Source organism: Ursus maritimus, unplaced genomic scaffold, assembly GCF_017311325.1.
Source record: "Ursus maritimus isolate PB19 unplaced genomic scaffold, ASM1731132v1 scaffold_10, whole genome shotgun sequence".
NCBI classification, from domain to species: Eukaryota; Metazoa; Chordata; class Mammalia; order Carnivora; family Ursidae; genus Ursus; species Ursus maritimus.
In genome coordinates, this window is record NW_024423344.1 from 78,916,952 (window position 1) to 78,929,461 (window position 12,510).

Here is a 12,510-nt window from a genome sequence, read left to right on the forward strand (position 1 = left end):
GTTGGGCGACCGGGGCGGTGCTGACGCGAGGCCCGCCCGCCCGCGCGGCCGGGGAGGCGGGACGGGGCGGGGCGCCCGCTGCTTCCCGGCCGCAGCCATGGCCGACGAGACCCCCAGGAAGGGCGCCCTGTCGGCGCTCGTCGGGCACACCAACGGCCTCACCAAACCCGCGTCCCTCGCCGCGGCCGCCGTCTCCTCCAAGCCCGGCGGCGGCGGCGGCTCCAAGAAACTAGTCATCAAGAATTTCCGAGGTGGGTGCGGGGCGGGCGGCCGGGGCGGGGTCCGCGCCTCAGTCGCCGGAAGTGCCCGTCGTGGGGGCGGCGGGGAGCCGGGGTCCCGGGAAGCGGCTGGGAGCGGGGGTCCCGGGGAGGGGGGGCGTCCCCGGCCGCCGGAAGTGCCCGTTCGGGGTAGCGGCGGGGAGCGGGGGTCCCCGGCCGCCGGAAGTGCCGGTCTCCGAGAACGGGGTCCCCGGCCGCCGGAAGTGTCGGCCGCGGGGAGCTGGGGTCCCGGGGAGGGGGGGCGTCCCCGCCGCCGGAAGTGCCGGTTTCGGGGAGCGGGGTCTCGGGGAGGGGGGGCGTCCCCGGCCGCCGGAAGTGCTGGTCTTGGGGGGCAGCGGGGAGCGGGGTCCCGGTAGCGGCGGTCCCAGGCCGCCGGAAGTCCCTGTCTCGGGGAGCAGGGTCCCGGGGAGAGACGGGGCTCCCCTCCCTCCGCGGCGGTAAACGCGGCCGAGCCATTGAGCCGGGACGGGGTAGCTCCCGGAGCTCGTGGTGCTGTAACGGGTCTCCCTGCACTTTGCACCCGCTTCCCTGCCCCTCAGTGCCTAGTGCGGCTCCGACGTTGGTGAAGCCGACTCGCTCGGTGAAAAGTAGATTTTGGTACGTCGGTCTCCCTGCTCTTGGTCCGAAGGATATGTGGCGAAACAGAGGTGGTGCGGCTCGGAGTCTGTAACCCGAAACGTGGATAAACACAGTACTTCGACCGGGAAAACCTAATTTCTGTCTTCCTTCCCTATGTGCCTCTTAAGTGCTTTTCGTGGAGTGTTTCCTAGAATAGGTCTGATTTCGTGCGGATGCTCGTCCTCACTGATGCTCTCTGGATTCACAGACAGACCTAAACTGCCTGACAACTACACTCAGGACACCTGGCAGAAGCTCCACGAGGCCGTGAAAGCCATACAGAGCAGCACCTCCATCCGATACAACCTGGAAGAGCTCTACCAGGTGAGGCTCCGCCCTGGGAGAAAGGTAGACGTTGTTAGGGTCCTCACTGGGACGAGAATGCGGCATCTTGTTAGGACGGCGAGACTTGATGGGGCTGGTCTCTTGTCTCACTCACTTGGGTGCTTGGATATAACGGGTGGGTAACACAGTTATCCGAGTCCAGTGGCGGGTAATACAGACATGGATTGTGCGGTCCTCGCTATTGTTTCACAGTCGATAATGAGGGAAATCCTAGAAATACGAGTAATTGCCTCCAACGAGAGCCGTAGGAGTCCTAGGACAGCCTGTCCCCCAGATCATTGAGGGTTTTTGTTTTCTGGTGGTTGTGGGATTTTTACTTTTGGACTCAAGCTACCCAGAAATGTATTTAAAGTTATGTCATTACAGGAGAGAGGTATGTTTCTAAGAGCCACATGACTCTCATCACTTTCCAAATAATGCATCAAATTACTGTTATAACTCCATTGCATTATACGTGACAGTATTTGTCTCTTCGTTTTGTTTTGTGATTGTTGCAGTTAAGACACGCAAACAGATTTTGTTGTATTTAATTTAAAGATATTACATTTATCAACAGACTGGTTTTCCTGATACCTTATTTTTCAAGAATAACGTTCATTAACTAGTCACCTATATTTTAGGTAATGATATGATACCACAATTTCTATGAAGAGACTTGAGTTAAAAATTTTTTGTGTTTGCATAAAGTGTTTATGTTATAAAAATTATGGAAGTTACAAAAAAGTACAAAGGAAGATTAAAACCACCTACACTCCCACCACCCAAGGAAGACCACTATTGACTGTGTTTGATGGACATACATCCCTTCTTTGGATTAAGTTTGTGTGAGTTTATTATGTTTTTTGATAAATTTTTTAAGGTATAATTTACATATAACATGTACTTCAGTAAATTTTGTATTGAGGTAGAAATCACCACCACCACAATAAAATATAGAATATTTACATCACTTTAAGAAGTCTGTTCCTCTCCCCTGGCCCAGTCCTTGCAGGTCACTGATATCCTTGCTGTTGGTTTATTCTGCCAGTGCTAGAGTCTCGTCAGTGGAACCCGTATCCGGCAGTTTTTCGTACCTGGCTTCCTTTGCACAGGGTCGTGCTGGAGAGTGTCACGCCTACTGTGTGGCAGTGATTTGTTTGTTGCTGGGGAGAACGGGTGCCACCTTTCACCAGGGTAGCGGACATTTGGGTTTCCAGTTGGGAGTTATTATGAATAAAGCTGTAATGAACGTTAACATGTAAGTTTCTTGTGGACAAGTGTTCATTCCTCTTGAGTAAATATCTAGTAGAGTCTCGGAGTCATAAGTGTATATTTAACTTTTTAGGACATTTTCTGTTTTCAAAATGGCTCTATCATTTTGTATCTGTACCAGCAGTGTGTGAGCGCTCCAGTTTTTCTGTGTTCTGGTAATAATTGGTATTACCAGATTTTTTTTAATGTTAGCCACTTGAGTGCATATGTAGTGGTTCTCTGTATTTCCATATGAATTTTAGAATCCGTTTGCCAATTTCCACAAAAAAGTTTACTAGGATTTTGATTAGGATTGTGTCAGATTCTGGATCAGTGTAAGGAATGTTGATGTCTTGATGGGACGACGCCTACCAGCTGATCACAAGGCACAGCTCTGTTTCGTCTTCCTTGATTTCTGGTTACTTCGGGTTCTGGAGTGTAAGTCTTGTACATCTTCTGGGAAACTTACCCATGCGTGTTTGATATTTTTGGCAGTGTTATAAGTAGCAGTATAAGTTTTAGTTTCTGGTTCATGCTAGTATATAGAAGTGGGGTTATTTATGTATCGCTCTAGCATGCTGCTCTCTTGCTAACCTCACTTCAAGTGGCTTTTTGTGGAGTCCATCAGATTTTCTACGTAGACAGTCATGTCGCTTGTGAAAGAGCTGGTTTCACTTCTGCATGCCTTTTATTTCCTTCTCTTACCTCCGTGCACTGTTCAGAATCTCCAGAACGATGGTGAACAGAGGTGGTAAAAGTCGATTCCCTTGTTGGGCCCCTGCTCCTTGTGGGAAAGGCCTTCAGTCTTTCATCACTGATGAAAATGATGTTAGGTGTGGTTTTTCCAAAAATACCCGTTGTCAGATTGAGGAGGCTCCTTTCTTTTCCTCGTTTGCTGAGAAATTGCCAGAAGTACCTGTTGGATTTGACGAATTCTTCTATGACTGTTGAGATGATCATACAACTCATTTGTTTTTCAGTTTATTGCATTGATTGACTTTTCAGATGGTGAGACCATCCTGCAGACCTCAGATGAATCTGACTTGGTAGTGGTGTGTTTTTTTTTTTATATTGTTGAATTCGTTTTGCTAGTATTTCGTTAGTTTTTGCACCTGTGATCACAGAAGATAGTGCTGTGTTGTTTTCTTGTACTGTATTTGCATTTGGTTTCAGAGGTGCAGATATTCTCTCCCTTTCATTTTCCGTGAGAGTTTGTATAGAATTGGTATTATTTTTTCCTTAAATGTTTGAGGGAATTCCCAGCGAATCGTTAACATTGGCTCTCTTAGTGGGGAGCTCTTAAGCTGCACGTTTCTTTAGTGGCCATAGAACTATTCAGGTCATTCATGTCTTCAGGGTCACTAATCTTCTGCAACATCTAATCTGCCAGGACTGCCATCTGGTGAAATTTTTGTCTGGTGCATTGGTTTTCTCTCCAGTTGCTCAATTTGAATCATTTCTGTATCTTCCCTGTCGCTACGTAACTTCTGAACACGGGGAATAGACTTAGACTAGCTGTTTGAGTGTCAGTTCCAGGCCGCTTCGATTGCCTTTTCTCCCCACTAAGGGTTGTGTTTTTCTTCTTCTTTGCATGTCGGACAGTCTTTGATTGTCAGACATTGTGAATTTGATTAGTGTGATAGATATTTTTGTATTTCTATAAATATTTTGAGCTTCACTGCAGACCTATTAAATTATTTGGAAACAGTTTGATCTTTTAGAGTCTTGCTTTCAAGGTTTGCTAGGCAGGACTAGGGCAGTATTTTGTCCAAGGCTAATTGCCCCACGACTGGGGCAAAACCTTCCTGAATGAGTATCTTGTGGTTTTCCACTCTGGCTTGTGGGAAGGTGCTATTCCAGGTCCTTTCTGGGCACCGGACACTGTTGTCTCTAAACTTTTTGGGTGGTTTTTTCCCTGGGCTTGACAGTTTCCTCATATATAGGTCCTGGTCAGTGCTCCGCTGAATCCTCGAGGGTGACCCTTGAGGTCTCCTTACTCATCTCCAAGCTCCTCTCTGGCTGCATCTCTTCTCTCTGGGCCTTCATCTTGGAGACTAAGCCTCAGCTCACTGCACCTGCTCCACAGCCTGGAAACAGGGATGTAGGAAGTCGGAGTGTTGGGGCTTGTTTCCCAACTCCCAGAGATCACTGTCTTTCATAGGCCAGTGTGCAGTGCTTTGAAAACTGTTGTTTCATTTTTGTTTGGTTTGGTTTTTTGAGAGAGAGGGAGAGAGCAGGGGGGTGGGGGAGAGGGGCAAAGGGAGAGGGAGAGAGAGAATCTTAAGCAAAGCAGACTCCACGCCCAGCACGGAGCCCAACACTGGGCTCAGTCTCACAACCCTGAGCTGAAATCAAGAGTTGGATGCTTAACTGAGCCACCCAGGCACCCCTCATATATTTTGTGTTGTGTTTGACAAATTCAGGCGGAAGGGCTAGCCTAATCTCCTTATTTCATCTTGACCAGAAGCAGGAGTCCTATCAAATGTCTAAACTCTCATAGGTTTTTAGTTTAATAAAGTATTATACCTTGCAGGTAGGGCTTATTATTCCTCTTTTCCTGGAGATTTGAGTATCAGGTATCGATTCCCCATCATTTTTCCTGGTAGAGTGACTTTGCTGTACCTTTTTCCCAGCAGGATGTCTCGTGATGGTCACCGTAGTTATTATTGTAAATTCTCTGGGTGTCCATGTGCGTGTCTGAGACCCTGAGGGCTACAGGTGCTTACCCACAAAATGGGATCACACATTCCAGGGGGCACCTCAGGAGGGCCTGCTGGGGATCAGCTGATTGACTTATGAAGGGATCTGAGTGCAGGCAGGCTCCTGGCCACTCACAGAGATGTTCCCGGCGAGTTCAAGTACAGGGCTATGGAATGAGCTGCTCAGATCTTTTGGAAGCAAACGGGACAGAAATAGTAAGTGACATCGTTGTGTAGTTATTGACCGCTTGCTTTATCCTGATCTGTGATAAAGTAGGTGGTGCATTTGACCCGTTGTTTTGAAATAAAGTCCGTTTTTGCTGAGGTGCTGTGGTATATACTTTGCCGAAGAATCTTACGTGAAAGTAACAATTCTTACCAAAGTGTGAACATTATTTTGGGGTTTTTTGAGGAAGTTTTCAGGATGGCTTGATGTTGATTAGTATTCCCAAAGTAGGGTCTCTTATCTCCCCATCAAGGCGTCCGTTACCCAGATAGACCCCATAGGAGGCCTACCTGGAACCCCAGTGTATCTGCTATAGTCTGCCTGTTGTTTCTCTGTCACTCTGTTTAGTGAAGAGGGAGGTTCAAAGTGTGGTGATGGGACAGTCTTCACAAACACACATGCACTGTCCGCAGTCACTTCCCTCCTGCAGTGCTGGGAGGAGAATATTTTGAATGCGTAGATCTTTTCAGTCTGTTTTTTAAGACCTGAGTTTAGACCTGTAATCACTGCCTGCGGAAGAAAGTTTATCTTGTGTGTCTCCTGTCTATACATTTTAGTCCTTTTTGTCAGCATAATGAAACAACAGAAAACTGAAGACTGCATTTTTGAGAAGGGTTTCAGAGAAGGGCTAATTTCGATTTCAGGCCTTTTTGATGCCCAAAAACAAAGCCATCTCATGGGGTATTTGCTATTCTGAGGAAGGCCGTGCTGTCTCGAGTCAGACTAATGTCTCTGAACTCCTCCTGCCTGGTGATAATTTAGTGAAGGAAAATGTGGACTTAGGTAGCAAATGCATTAATAGGATGGCTCAAACGGATGAGACAAAGTGAAAAGGTCTGGATGGTAGACACTTATAAACACGTAGTTTGATGGACCAGTTTGAGAAAGTAACAGATTAATCAACAGTGAACTCAGTACATAAGTTTTTCAAAAACAGGAGAATCTGCAAACTCAAATCTACTTGGCTTCACAGAAAGGATTTCATAGGGTGCACCTGGGCGGCTTAGCCGCTTAAGCATCTGCCTTCGGCTCAGGTCATGATCCCAGGGTCCTGGGCTCGAGTCCTGCATCGGGCTCCCTGCTCAGCAGAGAGTCTGCTTCTCCCTCTGCCTCTGCTGCTCCCCCTGCTTGTGCGTGCTCTCTCTCTCTGTGTCAAATAAATAAATTTTAAAGAAAGAAAGGATTTCATAAATCAGTGGTCTCAGCACTAAGCAGGCTCCGTGGTTTCTGGAGGTAGTTTATGTCTGATGTCTGGGATGAGGTGTCTGCTGTGTGCTGTGCAGTCAGGGCTGGTAAATACAGCCACACTGGCACTGGTTTTCCTGGAAGCCCTCGTTCCATGTGACTTCCCTCTCCTATTTTATCCCCTCACTCGGATCACATTTCTGATTGAATTTTTATGTTCTTCACTCATTTCTTATGGGTAGGAATCTGGTGGCATAGAACCCCATCGGTGCCGCCTTCCAGAATGGTGAGCTCATCACCTTTCAGTGGGCCTGCCGTTGAGTAGGATCCATCTTCAGGACTGGTTATTGTGTAATGCGGGGCCGTCACTGCCACCTTCCACCCTGAGCCGTGCATGTGCACGTGTGTTTGTCAGAAGAGCGCTGTGCCAGTGCTGCTGTGAAGTGGGCTCTGCTGTGGGCACTGGCCGGTGCGCCTTTCTTTATAGGGGTTGGCCCAGGGGGTGATTTTCCCCAGAGCTGGGGGGTAGTTCTCATTTTCACTTCATCTACATAAATAGTTCTTTGTGCCAGCCTGCTTTTCTCCTTTATGTTTTCTCATGCTATGGCACCTTTTACTCCTTTTTCTCTCTAATCTCAGCTTTGGCTCCCGAGGTCTTTACTTGAAACAGACCATCTTTCAGAACGGCATACCCTCATTTTGTGGATGCTGTGCTTTCTCCATACCCTCACAGCTCACTTTAACACCTTCTTGGGTATCCCACCCCCAAGGGGCAAGTGCACTCAGGGATGAGGTTTTGACCCTGCAAATAAACAGGCATTTGATGCTGCTATGCTCCGTGGTCCTAACACAGACAAGAGCCTGGAGGACTTGGGTGTGGAGGCCTGGCGGGCTTAGATTAGAGAGCCGAGCTGTGGGCGTTCAGACAAGCGGTTTATGCCACGGCTAAGAGGGAGCAAGGAAAACACCTTTATCCTGACACAGGTGCTGTTTGCCCACCTCTAATCATTGGATTAGTTAAATTCCTCTTCTCTGTTAGGACTTTTGAAAATAGGAGTGGCAAACAGGGAGGACATGAAAGGCACCTGCCCCGTACAGGTCAGATTCAGTGCTTCATGTGCCAGGGAAGGCATTTCTGAATCCTAAAATAGGACTCAATCTCCCAAACTTACTTTGGGGAGGGGACTTCTATGTGGCGGTACTCCTGTAATGGACAGAGAAGTTGGCCAGGGCCCCGAGAGGGGAGGGCTGCCCTCTGTGTGGTGCCTGTAATATGAAGACACCAGCAGTGACTCAGCAAAGACTCAGAGAACGGACAGCACCCACAGCAAACCTGGCTCTCTGGGTTTGCCTGGTGGTTTTAAGAGGCCCCCAAATTCTCAGTTTTAAATGCAAAATAAATCTGGGTGCTTCGGGTAAACAGTAAGTATGTCCAAATAGGATGAGAAACAGTGCTCTAAAATCAACAGTGACAGCGTGTCACAACTGGGAAAGATTGTTTTGAGGACATTGACTCCTGCTTCAGGAATTAGAGCATTCCTAGTGATTCCTTCAGTGAGATGACGTTCTGTGAAGGATATACTAAGCTTATCTTGATTTTTACCGAAGAAAATACGCTTTCTTCATGTATTACATTAAAAACGTTTCATGATAATTATGTTTGTGGGATCCCCTAATGATTAACTTACTGAAGCAAAGGCATTTGTCATCAGGTTATCTTGGGTTTTTTAAGAAGGAAAAGGGTAGATCTTTGAATTATAAAGACAGGACTGCAAAGTAAAGGAATTACAGAGTTTGAGAAAGAAATCCTGGGATTTCAGCACAGAATGTAGATGAGCCTTTATTTCTATAGCAAGACAAAATGGGGCCTTTCCTACTGTGGTGTTGTTATACTGATAATAAACCTGCTAAAAAACAAGTTGTACTTTTTAATGTCATCCTTTCCGGTTCTCTTTTAGCTTTTGTAAACGTGTGTTTTATACACAGCGATTATTTTATTTCTTTAACTCAGGTTAATATGTAGTAATTCTTGGAACATTAAGTTTGGGGACTACTAATGTTTTAAATATTACTACAATGAATAGCTTTATAAAAATTTCTTGTCTTTATTTCCTCAGGAATATAGTATTTGTGTTAAATTCAGATTCTAAAGTGTTTTTAGGCGGTGTATCCCCAGTAATTTTTTAAATGGTTCAAGACTAGTCAGTAGAAAAAACTACATTTGTTTTTAGTATTTCATTTGGATTGGATGAGATGCTAGTATTGTACAAGAAATTTGAAAAATTTTATTAGAACTGGTGAGAACATACAAATATTTTTTTGATGTGGGTGAAAATATAGTAAGAAAGATGTTTCTGCCTAAAAAATTCGTTTTTTCATTAATTGAAGACAAACTGAAGTAAATTACACATGTACCCTGAAGAAAGATAACTAGAAAACAGCACATCATAGCCTGTGTCACCTGGGCATTTGCAGTTTTTCCTTGGCTCATCATGGGCAGAACCCACCCTGCTGTCACCGAGGGCCGGAGGCCGTGATTTCGTGCCCTGGTTGCACATTGTAATCACACAGCTTCCTTGCGTCCTCCAGCTCACATAAATGCATGGAAGCGTCCAGATTTGTTTTGAAGTCCCTAGGTGGCGGTGGTGTACGGCCAGGTTGAGAGGTGGATGCTCAGACGTGGTGCAGCCATGCCGTGTGGCTGTAGTGGGCTGTCATAGGTGTGCTGTCAAACCCGTGTTCCACATCCACTCTTACCATTCCTACCAAACCTGGACTGGACCCTGGGTTCAGACAATAATTACCTTGCACTTGACCCTAACTGTGTAACTTGTAGGTTATGTAAGTATGAAGCGGGGGTGGGAGGTGCCTGTCTGTGATGGTTGTGAGTTTAGCTGTCTCTACACACAGGGCTTTTTAAAGACCTAATTTGTTACTCATGGTGAATAATCACTTGTTTCTTTTGTTTTTAGGCTGTTGAAAATCTGTGTTCTCACAAAGTTTCCCCAACACTCTACAGACAGCTGCGCCAGGTCTGTGAAGACCATGTCCAGGCACAGATCCTTCAGTTCAGAGAATATCCTTTTTTTGGCTCATGAGTTTCTGTTCATTATTTAAATTCTTTGAGATTGAACATTAATGGGATAAAGAATTAATGAATATCCTTAATATTAAAACAACAGCTTTCAAAATGCCCATTTATATATAGAACAAAACCTAACATGTATTTCACGTGATCTAACATAAGAGATTTTTTTTTTTAAAGATTTTTATTTATTTATTCGACAGAGATAGAGACAGCCAGCGAGAGAGGGAACACAAGCAGGGAGAGTGGGAGAGGAAGAACCAGGCTCATAGCGGAGGGCCTGACGTGGGGCTCGATCCCATAACGCTGGGATCGCACCCTGAGCCGAAGGCGGACGCTTAACCGCTGTGCCACCCAGGCGCCCCCTAACATAAGAGAATTTTTTTTAAGTGGAATTTTTACCATTTAATTTACTCATCTGATTAAAGCAATAGAGTGTCCATTTATTGGGTCTGGTTGCAGTATTTAGGAAAAGTTCTGGAAAGTGTCTTAATTTTATTCTGCCATCTTTCTATCTTGAAAAAAAAAATGCTCTGTATTTGTTTTCTGTGATGTGTAACAAATCCCCACTGACTTGGCGATGTAAGCCAGCACCTGCTTGTAAGCTCAGCTGCATGTGTAGGGAGTCACAGCTCGGCTCAGTGGGTTCTCTGGTCAAGGGTCTGGCTGGCTGAAAGCATGGGGCCAGCTGTTGGGGTCTCTCCTGAAGCCACATTCCAGGCTTGCTGTGGTGGTGGCAGAGCTCCTCTCTCTCCGTTGCAGGACTGAGGTTGCTCTCAGCCCCTGGAGGCCACCCCGGCTTCTTGCCATAAGGCCTCTTCTTCAGCAACATGGTTATTTGCTTCATCTGAACCAACAGGAGAATGCCCCTCTCTGGTCTGCTGAGACAGTCTCGTATGATGTAACCCTCATGTTCAAAGCCCTCCCAAGGTGGAGAGAGGGAGTTACAGGCTAGGACGCGGGGACGGGAGCATCTTAGAGTTTGGCCAGCACTTCCTTGAGGGCCGGTGTCTGTCAGGGAAACGGAGCTCCTTAGATCCTGTCCATAGTCCTTTACAGTCTGGCCTCAGCCCACCTCTGCAGCCGTCCCATTATTGTACCCTTCCATGCGCCTCATGGGTGGGTTTCATGTTGCAGGCACCTGCTGTGACTGCACTTTTCTGGGTCTCTCTCTTCATTTGTGGAATTAGGTAGTTGGAGCCTGTTCATTTCTGACTTTTTTTCTGGCTGAAGGACTCTTTTCTGTCCTATACCCTCACCTTGAGAAACGGAAGCTTTCAGAGCTTGTCGAAACCCCTCAGGGCAGCAACAAAAGCTGTGCCACCTGGTGTCGAGGGTCTGGATTAGCCATGGCTGTGAAGCCACTGTGGCCCAGAACAAGGGGTCTCCCCAGGAGTGGGTGAGCGGAGTCCATTCTGGTTCTGTTGTCTCGGCGTCTGTAACTATAGCTCTACAGTATTTCTGGCACTGGTCTGTCCTTCAGGACAATGCTGACCATACTGTTGGACCTTTGGAAGATGGCCAGCATGCACCATGTCTCAGAGCATCCTCTGAGGGCACAGAGAGGCGCCCTTCCTGCCTCCAGTGCCACAGCTCAGGAGTCCTGGAGGCTGGGGGACAGGTCCAAGAACTCACGGTCAGGATGCTGGCATCTGAAGAGTAGCCAGAACGCAGGCTTCCTCCAGGCCACCAGCAGATCCCCAAGTTCTCCTTCCTAGACAGCCACACGTGAGGGTGAACTGGTGTGATTATTCCTAATCTAGTTGCTGGCCCAGCTTACTCCAAGACTCCTTCTTGATTACTTGATAAAATTATCGTCCTGCCAGCTAATCCTGCCTTGTAGCTTACATTAATGTGTTGATGAATTCACTCATTCAACAAGTACTTCCTGTCTAGACCACCACCAGATGGTACAGGATGATCGCTGCACCTGCTCTCTGCCCTCCAGGCAGTCACAGCGCTGTGACAGAGGCAAGGGGCTTGTCACATGTCCTCGATGCCGTGACAAATCATGGTTATAAGAATTACCACGTATTTCAGTAAAAAGATAAAAAGACATTCTGCCATACTATGTGTCTTTGTTCGTGGGAGGCATCTTGAGTTCCAAGATGCGTAATGGTTAGAATCGGGGGCAGGACCGGCAGTGGAGGAAGCAGCGAGCTGTCAGAGCTTCCAGAGGAGGTGACGCCGAAGTCGCGCCAGAGTTGCAGCAGAGAGGATGGGTCGTGTGTAGCCGGCCAGAGGGAGAGTGAGCCATCGGTGCTTGTGAAAACCCAGAGCAGTTTGGCGTGACTGGAACCCGGGAGCACTGCTGGAGCTCGAGGCTGTAATTCTGAGTTGCAGCGTGGCTTGGAGCTTTGTGCGCGCTCCGCAGGGGTGGGACTTCAGTCTGCACGGGTCTGAGAGCCCTCACGGGTGCGCGAGGCAAGAGTCCAGCGCTGTTCGATCATGTCTGGCAGTGACTTGGGCAGGATGAAACTGGTGACAAGGGAGGCCAGTGTCCACTGGTTCCAGGCCCTGGCAACGTACAGGACAGAACTGAAATGCTGGGGGCCGGGGGGTTGGCGGGAGCGTAGAGTACGCATTTCGGAAACAACGTGGTGAGGACAGGGCAGCCAGTCTGTGGAGAGGAGGTGCTGTGCCCTGCAGGAGAGGTGGGTGAAGAGGGGCGAGCGTCAGACCTGCTACAGATGCCCCGACACTCAGGGCAGGGATATGCCAGGGTAAGCGTACTCGGATTTCTCTTGTCTCTGGGGTGTTCCTGTATTTCATGTGGGGCTGCTCTCTAAGATTCAAGGATGGCCCCTCCTCTGCGTCGACCGCATGCTGCTGTGGAGGCCAGCA

The 12,510-nt window shown here is 47.7% G+C and overlaps 1 protein-coding gene across 3 annotated transcripts in view; it reads left to right on the forward strand.

The window, feature by feature from the left end:
• Positions 1-52: 52 nt before the first annotated feature.
• The window catches only part of CUL4A (cullin 4A), a 47,258-nt gene continuing 34,800 nt past the window's right edge, over positions 53-12,510 (forward strand). The window contains exons 1-3 of one of the 3 annotated variants that reach the window (XM_040624822.1): positions 53-251; positions 1,105-1,220; positions 9,554-9,657. In XM_040624822.1, the coding sequence (XP_040480756.1) occupies positions 98-251; positions 1,105-1,220; positions 9,554-9,657 (374 nt within the window). In that variant the 5' untranslated portion in view covers positions 53-97. The remainder of the gene's footprint in view (positions 252-1,104; positions 1,221-9,553; positions 9,658-12,510) is intronic. The other 2 variants (XM_040624811.1, XM_040624816.1) reach the window with 2 other exon arrangements.